The sequence below is a fragment of the Heptranchias perlo genome, chromosome 15, assembly GCF_035084215.1.
Source record: "Heptranchias perlo isolate sHepPer1 chromosome 15, sHepPer1.hap1, whole genome shotgun sequence".
NCBI classification, from domain to species: domain Eukaryota; kingdom Metazoa; phylum Chordata; class Chondrichthyes; order Hexanchiformes; family Hexanchidae; genus Heptranchias; species Heptranchias perlo.
The window spans coordinates 40,377,916-40,397,145 of record NC_090339.1 but is presented as its reverse complement, the minus strand read 5'-3'; the positions used below and the strand labels follow the sequence as shown (position 1 = coordinate 40,397,145).

The 19,230-nt window shown below is 39.4% G+C and overlaps 1 protein-coding gene across 2 annotated transcripts in view; it reads left to right on the top strand.

The window, feature by feature from the left end:
• Nucleotides 1-18,038, top strand: part of gab3 (GRB2 associated binding protein 3) — a 106,694-nt gene extending 88,656 nt beyond the window's left edge. For both annotated transcript variants that reach the window (XM_067997118.1, XM_067997117.1), the window contains exons 7-10: nucleotides 5,288-5,378; nucleotides 7,200-7,305; nucleotides 11,279-11,392; nucleotides 11,888-18,038. In XM_067997118.1, coding sequence (XP_067853219.1) covers nucleotides 5,288-5,378; nucleotides 7,200-7,305; nucleotides 11,279-11,392; nucleotides 11,888-12,028 — 452 coding nt within the window. In that variant the 3' untranslated portion in view covers nucleotides 12,029-18,038. The remainder of the gene's footprint in view (nucleotides 1-5,287; nucleotides 5,379-7,199; nucleotides 7,306-11,278; nucleotides 11,393-11,887) is intronic.
• Nucleotides 18,039-19,230: the final 1,192 nt, after the last annotated feature.

Sequence of the window (19,230 nt, the reverse complement as noted above, 5' to 3'; positions counted from 1 at the left end):
TGGGCAAAAAATTGATAAAGAGGTGGTACCAGAAAGGCTGGCTGTACTTAAAGTAGATAAGTCACCAGGTCTGGATGGGATGCATTCTAGGTTGCTGAGGGAAGTAAGGATGGAAATTGCGGGGGTACTGCCCATAATCTTCCAATCATCCTTCGATATGAGGGTGGTGCCAGAGGACTGGAGAATTGCAAATGTTACACCCTTGTTCGAGAAAGGGTGTAAGGATGAACCCAGCAACTACAGGCCAATCAGTTTAACCTCAGTGGTGGGGAAGCTTTTAGAAACGATAATCCGGGACAAAATTAACAGTCACTTGGACAAGTGTGGATTAATTAAGGAAAGCCAGCATGGATTTGTTAAAGGCAAATTGTGCTTAACTAACTTGATTGAGTTTTTTGATGAGGTAACAGAGAGGGCTGATGAGGGCAATGCGGTTGATGTGGTGTATATGGACTTCCAAAAGGCGTTTGATAAAGTGCCACATAATAGGCTTGGCAGCAAAGTTGAAGCCCATGGAATAAAAAGGGCAGTGGCAGCATGGATACAAAATTGGCTAAGTGATAGGAAACAGAGAGTAGTGGTGAACAGTTGTTTTTCGGACTGGAGGAGGGTATACTGTGGTGTTCCCCCAGGTGTCAGTACTAGAACCACTGCCTTTTTTTATATATATATTAATGACTTGGACTTGGGTGTACAGGGCACAATTCCAAAATTTGCAGATGACTCAAAACTTGGAAGTGTAGTGAACAGTGAGGAGGATAGTGATAGACTTCAAGAGGATGTAGACAGGCTGATGAAATGGGTGGATACATGGGTGATGAAATTTCGCGCAGAGAAGTGCGAAGTGATACAGGTTGAGAAAGCGGTTAAAAAAGCATACGGATCCTGGGCTTTATAAATGGAGGCATAGAGGACAAAAGTGTAGAAGTTATGATGAACCTTTATAAAACACTGTTTCAGCCACAACTGGAGTATTGTGTCCAGTTCTGGACACCACACTTCAGGAAAGATGTGAAGGCCTTAGAGAGGGTTCAGAAGAGATTTACTAGAATGATTCCATGGATGAGGGACTTTAATTACGTGGATAGACTGGAGAAGCTGGGGTTGTTCTTCTGCGAACAGAGACATTTGTGAGGAGATTTGATGGAGGTATTCAAAATCATGAAGGTTCTAGACAGAGTAGATAGAGAGAAACTGTTCCCATTGATGGAAGGGTTAAGGACCAGAGGACATAGATTTAAGGTAATTGGCAAAAGAACCAAAGGTGACATGAGGAAAAACTTTTTACACAGCGAGTGGTTAGGATATGGAATGCACTGCCTAAGGGGGTGGTGGAGGCAGATTCAATCATGGCCTGCAAAAGGGAACTGGATAAATACTAGAAAGGAAAAAACTTGAAGGGCTACAGGGAAAGGGCGGGGGAGTGGGACTAGCTGGATTGCACTTGCATTGAGCTGGCACAGACTCGATGAGCCGAATGGCCTCTTTCCATGCTGTAACCTTTCTATGATTCTATGATTTTGGTAGGAAGAACGAGGAGAGGCAATATAAACTAAAGGGTACAATCCTAAAGGAAGTGCAGGAACAGAGAGATGTGGGGGTATATGTGCACAGGTCGTTGCAGGGCAGGTTGAGAAAATGGTTAAAAAAGCATACAGGATCCTGGGCTTTATAAATAGAGGCATAGAGTACAAAAGCAAGGAGGTCTGATGAACCTTTATAAAACCTTTATAAAACACTGGTTTGGCCACAACTGGAGTATTGTGTCCAATTCTGGGCACCGCACTTTAGGAAGGATGTGAAGGCCTTAGAGAGGATGCAGAAAAGATTTACTAGAATGGTTCCAGGGAAGAGGGACTTCAGTTAAGTGGATAGACTGGAGAAGCTGGGGTTGTTCTCCTTAGAGTAGAGGAGGTGGAGAGAAGATTTAATAAAGGTGTTCAAAATCATCAGGGGTCTAGACAGAGTAGATAGAGAGATACTGTTCCTGTTGGCGGAAGGGTCAAGCACCAGAGGACACAGATTTAAGGTGATTGGCAAAAGAACCAAAGGCAACATGAGTAAAAACTATTTTACGCAGCAAGTGGTTATGTGCTGGAATGGACTGCCTGAAAGGGTGGTGGAGGCAGATTCAATCTTGGATTTCAAAAGGGAATTGGATAAGTACTTGAAGGGAAAAAATTTGCAGGGCTACGGGGAAAGGGTGGGGGAGTGGGACTAGCTGGATTGCTCTTCATGAGAGCTGGCACGAGCTCGATGGGCCGAATGGCCTCCTTCTGCGCTGTAACCATTCTATGATTCTGTGATCTGCAAACTTCTTAATCATGCCCTCTACTTTTAAGTCTAAATCATTGATATATACCACAAAAAGCAAGGAACCTAGTACTGAGCCCCGCGGAACCCCACTGGAAACAGCCTTCTAAATGACGAGTAATCCTGGTACTGAGACAGTAAAGCCCTTTGTTAGCAATATCTGGGTAACATAAACCAAACAGGTTAATAACCTTTAACTTGTCGTCTTAGTTCATAAGTAATGGTACATCTGTCCTGTTAAACGTTTGTAAATGAAGAAAATTCAAACTGAGGGGATATGAGATAAAATTCATCGATGTACTTCCAGTGCTAGGTAAGAGACTGAGACTAATAGGAAAACAGAGGATGTTAATAATTAGCTAGCTAAATGGTGCAAGAAAAATAATGCAAAGTTCATCAATAGTTTGAATCATTTCTCAGCTAAAGAGACCTGGTAAGGGAGTGGTGGGCTTAAACTATTCTACTAACACCCACAGGTCTCTTTCAACTTCCCTAATGATGAGTTCTATCCCACCCATGGAGAACCCACATGTTTTCTATTTTTATTTTCATTATGTAATATCCTGTAGCACATACTGAAAATAAAAATAGAAAAGGGAAAAAACTTTTGGGGAAAAAAACTGATTGGATTATTTGAAACAAATCCTGAAAATGTTCGAAATAAACAAATTAAAAAAAGAAAAGACATTTCGAGGGTAAAACCGTTGCTCAGAACATTTTTTATTCATGAGATTATTTGTTGTTTGATTATTTATTAATGTGAGATATTAGCATTTGGGACTTGAAAGGATTTTCATTTTTTTCCACCCAACATAATATATAAGTTAAATGCAGAGCAAAGCTTTACCTATTGTGCCTGACGATCTGCCATAAGCTCACACTGGGCAGGGACATCAGTACAACATTTCCATTTCCCAAACCAGACATCTTTGAGGTCTCTTTGATTAATAATATCAGTTGAATCAGCCAACATTAGGTACACATTTGCGCTATGGCCTTGTACCTACTAGGTGTGGGTTGTAACTGCCCCAAACACTTTCCATCTGAGCATCTTTACATAGAGATAAAACTTTAATCCAATCTGTCTGAGCTAGAAACTTGAGTCTGGATTTTCCACTTGGACCTCACACTAGTGGAAGTCCCAAGCCTCCACCAGGGAGTTTACCTGTAGTTAGTGAGGGAGCGGCAGAGATTGGCTGCAGCAGGCTTTGGAGGCCTTCTGCCGTACAGCATAGCTGGCAGTCTCTGCTGCTGATTACAGTGTTAAATAAAAGTCATAATTTTGAGAAGCAGTGCCTAAGCCGATGCAATTGATGACTCTGCAATCAATTGCATTGGCCTTTTGGCTATTTATATTTTAAAGGGGTGCTCTGCTGCCGATAGAAATTTTGAATGCCAGGGATGAACAGGTGTCTCTTGTGTCCATAATTGCTATGGCGCAAATGGTGGAAAATATATCAGATGTCATATTTGTCATTTGTATGGGATTTCAGGATGTTCACTGTCATGTTTCAGGATTTTTGATTATTTGACCTACAAGAAATTTCTGATAATACATATCAAGATATGGGTATTGAGTTAAATTCAATTCAGCAGAGTTTAAATCCCAAATATACAGTGTTTGGGAATACGGATTAGAATTCAGCACATAAGATGAACCAGCTGGGCAAATGGTGTTTCCCACAGACCTCATCAGTTTAAGACAACGAGATTTGTTCACACATCTCAGAGGGGAAATTGGGTGTAATATGTTGGAATGGTTTCATTCACGTAACCACAGCAGAGCCTTAGTTGAACAGACCATGTATGTGTTGAAAGTGGGGGATGTTCCTAAGCCAAAGTGTACGGTTGATTGGGAACTCAACTGACTTAATCCTTTGAAATGGAGGGATGAGAGAAAGTCAGAGGTCAAGCCTCATATATAGGAGGTGTGGACGAACTGAGAGTGGAAGCAGTCACAGGGGGTGAGATCCCTCTTTCTAAATTTAGAACCTATCAACTGAATGATTATTGACTTCTAAATGTAAAGGTAGGCCAGTATAATTTGTTATTTTTGAGGTTACGAGAAGCAGTAGAGATTAGATTGAATTTCCCTAAAGACTGTGTTTTGTTCAGTCCTGCATTTTATGTAAAATAAACCAACTTCTTTGTTTATAATTAGTCTCCTATCATGAGTTGCTATCAGTCCACCTTCCAAACAGAAGGAGAAATAGACATGGGGACATGTGCGAGATTACTGTATTCATTTTACACAACATGAGGTTTTATTGATATGAACCTTGGGCCATGCTATCATATGACTAGATATTGGACAATAAAGATAAACTCCTCATCATAGGGGACATGGGGTCTGCTTATGGGAGAGACTAGTGACGCTGAACCCAAGAGAATATCTAGTGCAGACCCGAAATTTGTAACGTCTAGCAATATATTGGCAGACATATTGTATGCCCACCATCACCACCGTAAGTGGCAGGGGCGAGCAGGGAGCATTTTCCGGCACATTTTGCTGGAGCTGCGCTGGGAAGCCAGCATAACTCCAGCGGAGAATCTCGGTTGTGGTTTCCGAAGGTGAAGTTGTGCTGCGCTGAGCCTGTGCTTATCCCTTCAAGGCTTAAAATTTGAATGTTTAAAACTTTAGGCAGTAGTAGAGGCGGGTACAATTTTGTCTTTTAAAAAGCATTTGGACAGTTACATGGGTAAGATGGGTATAGAGGGATATGGGCCAAGTGCAGGCAATTGGGACTAGCTTAGTGGTATAAACTGGGCGACATGGACATGTTGGGCCGAAGGGCCTGTTTCCATGTTGTAAACTTCTATGATTCTATGATTCTAAATTCTGAAATCTGTAACAAACTGCCAGTGTAAAGAAAACAGAAAAAAAATGTAATTTTTCCTAAGGCAGAAGAAGTCTTTTCAACTATTTTGTGCATTAGTGAACCTGTGTGCTCACTCATTGTGGTTTAAATTACAGTAAAACCGCCACCTTTAGATCTGACGAGCCTCTCGACAATCAGGGGACACTACAACCATCCTTGTGTCAGCAGGACACGAAGTATGCCATTGTAAGTACACTCACTTACATGAACAGATTTCTGTTTTCTTTCTTCCAATTTGCCCCTTCCTGTCATGAAGGCACCCACTCTTGCCGGGGTCCAGTTCCTTATGCGTCAGCAACTCTCCAGTACATTGCCAAAGTCCAGACAGTGAAGGCTGGATTTTCTGATTGGTGTTATCTTAACTTATTTATTTGCCAGTATTAAAATCCGAACCTTCAGCTTAGAGTGTCGGCAGACTATCCAACCACAACGAGCAACACCACAATTCTGCTCGATTCTGTTCCCGGCTGATGTTCACGCACATCCACTTACAGCTGTGGTCATTGGATGGAATTCAGGAGCAGGAGCCCTGGCTGATTTTTCCCCTCCCCGGCCAATAGGCACTGTAGTACCTGAACTGCTGCCCTGTCTGAGATTAGCTAACACAGCATGTCAGTCCCAGAGACAAGAAGCTTTGTGGACATTGAGAAAATGGTGTTGCAGGTCTGCAGAAACTAGTAAACTGTTCCTCATTATAAGCAAGGCAATATTAAAAATGATATCCGCTCTCTCCAATGAGAAAAGTCACCTCTCCCCATATAGAAGCATATATTGGAAATCAAACCTGAGACCTTTTGGTCTGATTTACCTTGTTCTACATGGGGAAGGAGTTCTGTTTACTCATTAAGGGGAGCATGTATTATGTTTAATATTATCTCTCATAATATATTTTTTCTTTTAAACGAGAGACCCGCAAAACACATTTATTTTACCCAGTGCTGAAGTTTCCTTATCTGCTGGGTTGGGAGGTGGAAGATATGAAACTATTTTACTACTGATGTGCAACCAGCATTTGAAAAATCTAAAAGACAATTATATAATTCAGGGTGATCAACATTGAAAATGAAAGTCTTTTGCAAATCATGCTACTGTGTAACGGTTATGTATCATGCTTTTATCACATTTGTCATCCTTATTCTAAATTCATATATTGGATTATACCATTGTAAGCAGGAAACCAAAGTATTTTTCCTAGTTTTTCTACATTTCTTTCCTTCTCTCCCAAAGAATGCCAAATTTTGGTACAGTACAGTTTCATAGGAATTAGCACTCCTCTGGTGCCTCATTAAAGTGGCCATTCTTACGTGTGAGCCGAGAGAGTGAGTGGTGTCAGGATATCTTACCATGAAAGGCATCACAAAAAGCACAATCCCATTCTCACCCAATGTCTAGAAGGCATTCACCAGATTGCAGTCAGTGGCCCTTCTCTAGCTCTGGGGCACAAGAGCCAATTTTAACACCCAAGCAACTGCCCTAATTAAGATCAACTAACCCAGCACAGACCAGGAATTGAACTTGGCACCTTCTGATATGTATGGCTTAGCTACATCAGAGGAGCTGGAGCAAAGTCTAACGATTGACTGATTTTGTTTCTCTGGACTGTATGTGTAGATGACAAATGGCTGTCGACCGCTTCTGGCTACCTTCTAGGGCTGGATTGAAGGGAATTGTGTTAGTTTCACACTGAGCAATTAAATTACAGAATAATCATTTGGTGAATTTATTTTAGAAATGATATTTTTGATTTAAAAAAACCTTTCAAAATTCATATTCAAATGTTAAAATAACCTGATGTTTGCATGTTTCTATATTAGGTAAGGGTATCAAGGGATATGGATCAAAGGCGGGTAAATGGCATTGAAGTACAGATCAGCCATGACCTAATTGAATAGTGGAACTGGCTAAAGGGGCTGAATGGACTATTCCTGACCCTAAACTTCTATGTGCAATTTTTTAGTGCTGTTTGCTGTGCTGAGATCTTTGACCGCACTTTTTTTCCTTTTTTAGCAGGTGGAGTACAGCCAACTGCATCACACCAGAAAATCAATGTAATTCAGCCAGAAGCTTTTACAGCACTTTCGATGGGGACAGCGAGGAAAATTATACTGCAATGGTAAAAAAAACAAACACGTGGTTATAGTCCAGTACTTGTGGTATAATGTAGCCCAGCATGGGGAAGAATTCCTCTGGTAATGCAATGTCCGCTCAGGGTAACCAAATTTTCTGGAAAGGATTGTTAATCAGGCGTGAGCCCCCCATTAGCATATGCAAGTCTGTTTTAGGCAGCCACCTCAGATGCATGAAAAATGAAACGACCCATTGCGGGTCAGACATTTATCAGGCCTCCCTGGGGCGTAGGACAGTGTGGCCCAAAATTGGTCCTCTTTGCTCTTGTATTATGCCTGTAAAATGAGCGTAATGAGAATCAATTTCTACCCCCTTGTCTATCATAGTTTTAGTAGAAAGTTTAGATATTGAAAGAAAAATATGTAAAGCACAGTAATAATGCAGAAATGAATTGGCATTTTCCAGGTAAGCTGACAGAAATAGATTAATTGAGCCAGCGATATTGTCCACTGTGGTGAAGTGTCTGAATATACATGCATCACCAGCTAAAATTCAGGAAACAAGTGGTAAGAAGGGAAGTCAAGGGAAGCTTAGTTTTTTAACCAAAGTGTAATTCAGTTATGGAACAAGTTACTATCGAAGGCCAATGAAGCAGGTGGAGTAAATGGATTCAAAAAAGACAATTGATATGTTTCTGAATAGAGAAGGGATTTAGGCATATGGTGAGAATGTGAGGTTGATTTATGAAAAAGGAAAGGCTTATCGGGTATAATAGACAATTTTTTCATTCCTAAAAAGAATAATGTTCTTTACATTTTGTGATCAAATCATGATAATACTCTCCACAACTGATTCTTAATTATAAAAACATAAGAAATAGGAGCAGGAGTAGGCCATGCAGCCGCTTGAGCCTGCTTCGCCATTCAATAAGATCATGGCTGATCTTCAACCTCAACTCCACTTTCCCGCCTGATTCCCGTATCCCTTGATTCCCTTAGAGTCCAAAAATCTGTCGATCTCAGTCTTGAATATACTCAACGACTGAGCATCCACAGCCCTCTGGGGTAGAGAATTCCAAAAATTCACAACCCCTCTGAGTGAAGAAATATCTCCTCATCTCAGTCCTAAATGGCTGACCCCTTATCCTGAGACCAAGCTCTCTAGTTCTAAACTCTACAGCCAGGGGAAACAGCCTCTGAGCATCTACTCTGTCAAGCCCTCTCAGAATCTTATGTTTCAATGAGATCACCTCTCATTCTTCTAAACTCCAGAGAGTATAGGTCCATTCTATTCAATCTCTCCTCAAAGGACAACACTCTCATCCCAGGAATTAATCTAGTGAACCTTCATTGCAAGGCAAGTATATCCTTCCTTAGTAGGGAGAATAAAACTGTACACAATACTCCAGGTGTGGTCTCACCAAAGCCTTGTACAATTGCAGCAACACTTCCTTACTCTTGTACTCCAATCCCCTTACAATAAAGGCCAACATTCCATTTGCCTTCCTAATGGCTTGCTGTACCTGCATGTTAACTTTCTGTGTTTCGTGTACAAGATTATCCTAATCCCTTTGAACTCCAACATTTCTCACCATTTAAAAAATATTCTGATTTTCTGTTCTTCCTAAGAAGGTAAATAACCTCATATTTCCCCACATTATACTCCATCTGCCACCTTCTTGCCCACCCACTTAACCTGTCTATATGCTTTTGTAGACTCAATGTCCTCCTCACAGCTTACTTTCCAACCTTGCTTTGTATCGTCAGCAAACTTAGATTCATTACACTTGGTCTCCTCATCTAAGTCAAAATTAATACAGTTTGTAAATAGCTGAGACTCAAGCACTGATCCTTGCGGCACCCCACTAGTTACTACAGCCTGCCAACCTGAAAGTGACCCCTTTATTCCTACTCTCTGTTTTCTGTTCGTTAACCAATCCTCTATCCATGCTAATATATTACCCCCAACCCCATGAGCTCTTATCTTGTGTAACAACCTTTTGTGTGGCACCTTACTGAATGCCTTTTGAAAATCCAAATAAACTACATCCACTGGATTCCCTTTATCTACCTTGCTAGTTTCATCCTCAAAAAACTCTAATAGATTTGTCAAACATGATTTCCCTTTCATAAAATCGTGTTGACTCTGCCTAATCATATTATGATTTTTCTAAGTGCCCCGTTAACACGTCCTTAATAATAGCTTCCAGTATTTTCCTGACTACTGATGTCAGGCTAACTGGCCTGTAGTTCCCTGTTTTCTCTCTCCCTCCTTTCTTGAATACCTTCCAATCCGCTGGGACCATTCTAGAATCTAGGGAATTTTGGAAGACCACAACCAATGCATCCACTATCTCTGCAGCCACCTCTTTTAGAACCCTAGGATGTAAACCATCAGGTCCAGGGGATTTGTTGGCTTTTAGTCCCATTAATTTCTCCAGTATTTTTTCTTTATTAATGTTAATTACTTTAAGTTCCTCATTCTCATTAGCCCCTTGGTTCCCCACTATTTCTGGTATTTTTTTTGTGTCTTCTACTGTGAAGACAGATACAAAATATTTGTTTAACGTCTCTGCCATTTCCTCATTCCCCATTATAATTTCTCCTGTCTCAGCCTCTAAGAGACCCATGTTTACTTTCACTATTCTCTTCCTTTTTACATACTTTTAGAAGCTCTTACAATCTGTTTTTATATTTCTTGCTAGTTTACTTTCACATTCGATTTTCTTCCTTTGTATCAATTTTTTGGTCATCCTTTGCTGGTTTCTAAAACTCTCCCAACCTTCAGGCTTACTACTCTTCTTGGCAACATTATAAGCCTCTTCTTTTAATCTAATACTTTCCTTAACTTCTTATATAAGCACAAATGGATCACTTTTCCAGTGGACTTTTATTCCTTAATGGACTGTATATTCATTGAGAATTATGAAATATTTCTTTAAATGTTCGCTATTGCTAATCCACCATCATATCTTTTAATCTAATTCCCTAATCAATCTTCGCCAACTCATTCCTCATACCTATGTAATTGGCTTTGTTTAAGTTTAAGACTTTAGTTTCGGATTTAAGTATGTCACTTTCAAACTCAATGAGAAATTCTATCATATTATGATCACTCTGCCCCAGAGGATCCCTTACTATGAGTTTACTAGTTAACCCTGTCACATTACACAAGACAAGATCTAAAATAGTCTGTTCCCTGGTTGGTTCCATAACGTATTGTTGTAGGAAACTATCTCAAATGCATTGCATGAACTCGTCCTCTAAACTACTTTTGCCAATTTGATTTGCCCTGACTATATGAAGATTAAAGTCCCCCACGATTATTGCATTACCTTTATTACAAGCTCCTCTTATTTCTTGATTAATACTCTGTCTAACAGTATATCTACTTTTAGGGGGCCTATAAACTACTCCCACAACTGTTTTCTGCCTTTTGATATTTCTTATCCCAACCCATACTGACTCTACTTCCTAAGGTTCTGAGCCAAGATCTTTTCTCACTACTGTCTTTATCTCATCCTTTATATCAGGGCTACACCCCCTCCTTTTCCATTTTGTCTGTCTTTTCTAAAAGTCAAGTAGCCTGGAATATTTAGTTCCCAACCTTAGTCACCTTGCAATCATGTCTCAGTAATGGCTATTAGATCAAACCCATTTATCTCTATTTGTGCCATTCATCTATCTTGTTACGAATGTTTCGTGCATTCAGATAAAGTGCCTTTAGTTTTATTCAGAATGAAACTTTTTTTTTAAAAGGTGTGACTTTCTTTGTACTGTACATTATCAGAAGTAGTTTTTGAAATGAAATGTCAATATTCTGCATTTCTGATTCATAACTACTAGGCTGCCTATTATGACTGCACAATGTTTTTGAGACACTAGTACATATAATCAGAGTAAGGAAAATACAATATTCTACTGTTTGGAGTTACAAAACAAGACCATTCATAAATGAATGATAATTGTTGTGAAATATTTTAGTCCTTGGATTTGATTTTTTAATATCTTTATCCACAGGAACGCTCTAGCTCTGTATATAATGGTAATGGCAACAATCACTGGCCCCGACCGTTAAACCTTGACTATCTAGCCTTAGACTTCAATGCAACGTCTCCCTCTCCTGTTCAGAAGGTATTTTGTCCAAATTCTGCATGATTGTGTTAAATTAATGCATATCAGTTTGCTTTTTGAAATATATGTAGCAATTAAGAATATAACGGAGTGAAGGCTGTTCTCTTAGATAATACACAAAAAACAATGACAAATCTATTAAAGCAAAATGCCCACAGTGATAGTAAACTAATGAGTGAAAATGAGAAAGGAATGATAGCAAAACAGATTCAGAGAAAGTGAGTGAGAGAAAGAGTGTGATGGAACAGTGAGAATATGGGAGAGTGCAAGATAAATTGTGAGATGGAAAGTGAGAAAGGGTGAGAGAATGTGAGAGAACGTGTACAAGAGAGACTGCTAAAAAGACAGTAAAATAAAGTGAGAGAAAGAACGAAATTGCAGGAAAGAGTAAAAGAGTGTGAGAGATAGTGAGTAAGAGTGAGAAAAGGTGTGAGTGAAAGAGATAACACATCTTGGGTCATGTTTAGTAGATTGCCTTTTTTGTCTTGTACACAGAAGCCGTTCCTTTCGTCCATGCTGGAAGAGCGAGTGGACTATGTCCAGGTGGATGAACAGAAGACCCAGGCTTTGCAGAACACTAAGCAGGAGTGGACTGATGTGCGACAATCTTGTAACCTGTCAAAAACTTTAAAATGACAGATTTTTATAACAAAACTTTACCAGCAGTGGAATACGACGCAAGCTAGGCCAATATGGTTCTAGAAATAACAGATTGTGGAATTGAATTGAAAAACTTTCTTTTTAAAATAAGAAGTGAAAGTACAATGAAAACAGGCAGCTTGCTCATTGCTAACTCAGTCAGAGATACAAAGAACGAATTGTATTTCTAACAATGATGCCACCACATTAGTTTATTTTGAGCAACTTTCGGTTTATGTTTTGACAGCAATGCTTTTGGTCAGGTACTGTGTCGAATACAATTAACAAGAATGCCAAGTGGCTTTATTGGCTGCTGGAGTAACCTTTAATTTTCTTTTTAATTGAAAATCCATTGTGAAGGGTCAAAGGCCATAGTACAGGACACCACCAAGGTTAAAAAAGAAAGAAGAAATAAAGACTTGCATTTATATAACACCTTTCATGACCTCAGGATATCCCAAAGCGCTTTACAACCAATGAAGTACTTTTGAAGTGTAGTCACTGTTGTAATGTAGGAAACGCAGCAGTCAATTTGCGCACAGCAAGGTTCCACAAACAGCAATGTGATAATGGCCAGATAATCTGTTTTAGTGATGTTGGTTGGGTGAAAGAGAAAAACAAGGTAAAATCAGGAAAAGCGATTAGGTGACACCAAGCTTGAATTTTAGAAGCCTGCCGATTGTAGGAGAAATAAGAGGGTTAAGGAGTTTCATGGTTTTGAAGCAGTAGGAGACTATGCAATGTGTCCTGATTTCAACGCAGTGGAAATGTAGGGAAGGTGAAAACTGCAGGGCAATATTCCTGGAGCTGAGAGAGGAACAAGACAGGAAAGTTAGGAGGAGTACTAACTATACTAGTGTTGATTGCAGAGGGAGAGAGAGAGAGATCTTGGAGGCAAAGTCTTAACAGAGGCAGGCATCAACTTTTCTTGTATCCTGTCCAGAAGTGCAGGAGAGATGTCAGAAGAGCCTCTCCATATATGAAAGCAGAACTGAAGTCTTAAACAAATAGCAAGATGTCTCAGCCTTGAGTAAGTGAGCAGGATGTAACCATTGATATTGGTATTTTGTAGAGGTGGTTTCCACCATCTCAGCCACCAAAGACAATGACAAATATATCAATTTAGTCTTTTGGCTAACAGTAATCATTTCTAGGCTTAAAAAAATCCATTTTTTTTTACAGTTTTTGATTTTAGTTTGCAGCCTAAGAGTAGGCAAAGGGATACCTCTATGAAATAGGATTGCAAAAGTTTTTGGAAAGCTGTAGTGGTGCTGCTGGACAGTTCCACAAGTTCCAGTGACATTTTTCCAAATTATCTTCACTTTCTAATCAAATAAGAATTTCTGCCTCATTCTAAGGTCCCTCTTTTTGCTGGAATTATTATTACATTTATTGCACAGGTTACTATTTTTTCAAATTACACAGAAGTGCTTATTCTGGGTCAAAAAAAAGAACAGATTTATAATTTAACTCAGGAATAGAAACATCAACGGTGATGAAACAAATGCTGGAAATATGAAATAAAAACAGAAAATGCTGCAAATGCACTGCAGGTCCAACAGCATTGGAAGATAGAAAAGACAAATTCATGTCTTGGATAGAGAACCTTTGTAAGAATGAATGAAGAGTCTCCAACCAAAATATTAGTCTCTTACAGATGCTGACAGACCTGTGTATTTCCAACATTTTCTGTTCTTTTTATAGTCAATTGCAATTTTTTAGGAAAGTACGGGTGAATAGACTGAGGAATAGCTCTGTTTGACTCCACCTTAATCAAGCCTAAACCTGGTTCAACCCAATAAAGGTAACATTCCCTTTTCTACCTAAATAGCAACCAGAAAATTATTCTGCTCAGTTCTTTTCTTCAGCTACTTAAGCAAATCCTTTCTTACAAGCACAAATAAAATGAAGGGTCGGTGTAGGTATGTTTTAGAGTGCTGCAACCCTTGAAAAGTCTGAAAATTATCTTATCCTTTAAACTAATGATACCTCCAAAATGGTTTGTGAGATACATGTCTGATACTTTTTCTCTAACGCCATTGCAGTAGCTAGACTCAGCAGTTATTTTTTTTGCTGCCGCCTAAAGGCACTGATATTAAGTGGGGTACAATTTCCATTACCACACCTAAGTTATTATTCTTCTTGTGCTGGACAGCAAGTGTCATTAGATTATCCAGACTAGTGGGGCGATAGGGGTTGGCTATATGTTGCACTATATTTGCAATCTCACTCAGGCTTTGCTGTGATGCTGTCCATTGTCAAGTCCCCTGCTCAACACTCACTCAGTAGGCACTACATGAGAATGACCATTTGGACGAGATACAAGAGGGCTGATGTTATTGGTGAAACCACACGCCACTAAGAGCCAACACCTTCAGGAAAAGTGGGGAGAAAAATTGGGGAAATTGTTTTTTTAATAAGGTCGCACTGGAATGAATTTGAGGTTAATGGAAGGGGTTGAACAGCACAACGGTTGCTAAGGCATCATTTTGTGACCCCTAAAATTTAAGGGGAAATTTTCTTTTTTGATGATTCTACCACTTGTAGGTAGTATATATCAAGAAACTATGCACTCCCAGTCCATCATTTTTTATTCTTTAATGTTTAGCCTAACAAAATTAACTGTGTGTTGGGAGTGCTAAGAAGAAAATCTTCCCTATAACTCTCAGAAATAAAGAAAACTTTCTCCTCTTTCATCCTCCTCGTCCTTTCCCACCAACTAAGAAAAAGAGCAAAAACTGAAGGATAAATATCACATTTTAAAATAAAAAAGAGTTCAGCTTTTTTGCAACAACATACTGGAATAGTAACCCAAAATAAATTCAAAAGCAATTTTTTTTCCCAAATTTTTCCTCTTTTATCAAAGATAAAGCCACCGTTCTATATAACAAATAACAATAGTGCAAGCATTTTCTATTTGTTTCAGGAAAATTTTAAGAGTATATATGAGCAATCAGATAACCAGAAATCCTGCCCATCCACCACTCCAGGTCCAATTAGTTCACACAAGTGGCAATTGTATCAATGTTTCATTCCAACCAATGCCAAGATAGCTCCTCTCCTAGGGGTTGAAATTGCACTGAGCATTATGCATTAACATGTTCAGATTAAATTCACCTGATATTTTAACAAAGGTATTAACCCATGATTATTATTGCACAATGCAGATTCAATCTCTTGCAGACTGAGTACAGTAAGAGGTAAATTACCAGAACAGAAATACTTTTACTTCCTTTGTGGTCATGATTACATGTAAAGTAAATTCGGTATTGATATTTCATCATAAAACAGATAGAGAAGCTAAGGATGTGTTTTTTTCTGACAGATGATGTGAACATCCTGCCCATCCACCACTCCAGGTCCAATTAGTTCACACAAGTGGCATTTGACTGTAGAGTTACTTCTAGGCACTATAAACATTTCACCCTCTTTAATTTTATGGCTTCTCACCTGTGAACTTTGCTGTAGTGAGGAGGGCAGATAAGCAGGTGAGCAGTTGCTTTAGGTGCTAAAGACGGTAAAACACTATTTAACTGGTACACTCTACGGTTCTACTACATGTCATCACTCACTTCACCTACATCCATTCTGTGGAAATAAAAATAATAATGGCAAATGGCATTAATTTCACTAACTTATAATCAAAGGTCTTACTTGAGGGCCGTTGTCAGGATTACATCAACTCTTGGGATGCAGGTCTGCACCTGGAATTTGCCATATTGAGCTCCTGATTTCTATCATGCTACTTCATGTAGTTGCCAGGTAAAGGCTGGGGACCACCACACAGAAACAGAAAGAGAAAATAGTTCTCTTTAATTGCTCTGTGAAAGATGAGAAAATCCTATCTTCCAACAGCATTCCGATAAGATAAAATTAATAACTGCAAACTCTGGAAATCTGGAATAAAAACATAAAATGCTGGAAATACACAGAAGATCACTCAGCCTCTGTAAAGAGAAATGAAATGTTATGACTTTTCGGATGTGCATCCTTAATCAAGATTTTTTCCAATCTTATTCAAATTTCTTTCCATCTTTAACTCTTCGTGGGTAAGAGTATTATGGGATATGGAGCAAAGGTGGTAGGTAAATAGAGTTGAGATACACGTCAGCCATGATCTAATTGAATGGCAAAACAGGCTCGACGGGCTGAATGGCCTTCTCCTGTTCCAATATTCCTAATTTTAACCTAACCTGCCCGGTGGGAAACTGATGGGGTGGGATCAACTGCCCAATAAGATGAATGCTGGTAAATTGTATTAATATCAGCTGTGTGACCTGTGGATTGATTCATCAAAGCAAAAAGGGAAGGGTTACTTTGTTCACATGAACAGAATTAGCAAAAGCGCTGAATATAGCAGTGGACTAGACACTGGGACCTGGGTTCAAATACAGCTCAGATTAATGGGATGAAAGTCTTTGTCTATTGGTTACTAGAGCCTTACTTGAAAGGAGTTTGCACAGCCTCAGTTCAGCACCTATTGACTTTAATGGAAAGTAAAATCAGGCGGGGTGTAAAATGGGCAGCGGATCTATTCTCGTCAATTTCCCGCCAGATATACTGGGTTAAAATGACCCAATTCAGTTCTGATGAAGAATGCACACCTGAAACATCATAACCTGTCTTTTCTTTCTTTACAGCAGATGACTAACCTGCTATGTGTTTCCTTCATCTTATGTTTTTATTTTTAATAGCACTCCCTTGTCTAGAGACCAAGAAAAGGCGAAGAAATAGCATTGAAAACAACTCAGGAAACATCCCACAGTCAGGCAGGCTATAAATGGAGCCTCAGAGATAGAAAGAGCAGCTTGTCTGTCAAGGACCACAAATGTTGGAGAGTGGAGCAGCAAATGGCTGCCAGATTGTATAAGTAGAACTGCCTAATGGCATGTATGGCATCTTCATGGGATCAGGGATTACAGTGCAAATGACAATAAGAGGTGCCCGGAGTTGTGGAGAAGTTAAACCACAGATATCAAATGTTGTCTAGCAGCTGCCAAGAAAATAAAAATCGACCCACTTAGAGTCAGCCAAATAAGTTAATATAAAGTTGCACTGTGCTCGGTAGAAGAAAAGGTCACAAGGTCCTTATACACTTCAAGAAGAATTACATTACCAGTTGTTTCAGAGACTAGAGCTTCCTGTCTCATTTTCTTGTCTGCTTTTTTTTTAACTACTGAACTGTCACATGAATAAATTAGCAAAAAAATCACATTGTCTAAAAAGAGATAGTTCTTAATAAAGAGCAATATAATTTTTTCTATGTCTGAATGAAAAATGAATCTGAATCTTGTTCCTATTTACCTTGGAAATCATGAGATCAGAAGATAGATGCAGATGAGGAAGAACATTTGATCCATCCTTGCTCAGCTATCTAGAAAAGCCCACAATCTCCCATCACAGCATCCAACTGTTTCTTAAATGATTCCAGGGTTTCCATCTCCACAATCTTATCTGGAACTCCATTCCATGCATTGAGCACAACTTATGTGAAGAACTTCTAGACATTAGTCCAAAATTTGCCACATTGAATTTGTGCCCCCATGTCCCCTTGAAATAGTGCTCTGCATTAATCTTTTCTGTACCGTTTGGTATATTACAGATGTTTCAAACTAATAAGCACACGTCTACACAGTGATTGCCAAAACTTTTACACAGTTGTGCAACTGAGGCAGCCCATGTGTTGCACCTTTCTATTGTGTTCAGGAAAGGAGGTTCTGCTCTTTTTTGGGAAGGGAGCAGTTATTTTACTGTCCTCTAATTTCCTGGGTCAAAAACATTACACAATTATTAAAGGGATACTTAGCCACAATACCTAATTATGAAACCCAAAAAGCAGTTTTCAGAATAAAGGGATTTCACTGGAATTATTAGTTTAGGAAGGAAAAGGGATTGGGACAGATGCAGTTCAGAACTTCCCCTTGTTTGTTTGTCAATTGTAAATATTTGTATATAAGGCTCTGTAAAATATTTCTGTTAAAATAAACTGTTTCTGTGTTGTGCTAAACATCTCCTCTACATGGTCTGTAAGTTTAAAGTAGATCTCATTGTGAAGTTAATGGTGTACATATGCTAGCTGACTGCATGTTGCAAAAGAAGAAATGATTGACATGGGATAAATCATTCTCAAGAATAGGTACAATGAAAAGAAAAATGCCTGGTCTCCAGTGATTCTACTGAATTTTAGGTGAAGTCAGAAATTTAAACCTTTTGTAAAGTCCTAAATATTGGTAAAAGAAAGGGAATAATTGAATCAAGTTTGATCCCTGGTCTGTGCCAAGTTAGTTGATTCAGCTGGGCAGGCCTGGAGGTGTTACAATAGGCATCAGTGCCTCTGGGCTAGAAAGGGGGAAAATCAGCCTGGGTTTTTATTCCTGAAGGCTGTCCAAACCTATACTGGAAAGTATATGTATGTGGATATTGGGAGCGGAAAAGATGATGCTCTCCACAGTTGGTTATTTCATTGTCTAGGTTCGCACCTTGCACAATGGGCACTTTTCAAGATGCCAGAAGGTTGCAAGCACCCATGGAACCATACCCTAATATGAATCAGTTTTTTCAAGATAGGAAGACAGAAAATAAAAGCAACAACACTTTTAACTATTTGTGACACTTTTGATAGCTGTCTGAATGTGACAGTTAAAAGTTAGGTAACTGCTGTAACAACCAGCATCATTCTTCATCTCAGAGAACCAAGCAATGTATCCTGGTTGTGAAGGAGAGGGAACTCTGTTTAAGCAAGATAAGTAACAGGCAGAAGTATAATTTCCTCATCACTATATTCACTCAACAAAACCATAGGTTGGCTGGTACGGCAGATGGAAAAAAATGTCACACTGGTCCAGCAGAGGGTGCATTTCTACAGTTGGAGCTGAGATACAGGCCTCGATATTAACCCCCCCACAATGGGGAGGGGGGCTTAAAAGGTTAAATATGGGGAACGCGCCCTCGACACGCTGCGCACGTGCCCATTACCTTTTTTAGGCTGGCGGATATTGAGGCGTCCGAGTGTCCCGATGTGGAGAAGCGGGACACGTAATTAACATATTTAAATCAGGCTCCAACCGCACATTAGGGGCCCAATTTAAAATTGACTGTTGCTGCACAAGTTTCCTAGGGGCCGGAAAATCCCGTAGTGAAAGGGAGGCGGGAGCTACAGGCTCCACATGGTAAGTGCCTTTTTCAGCACTCCTTGTGGA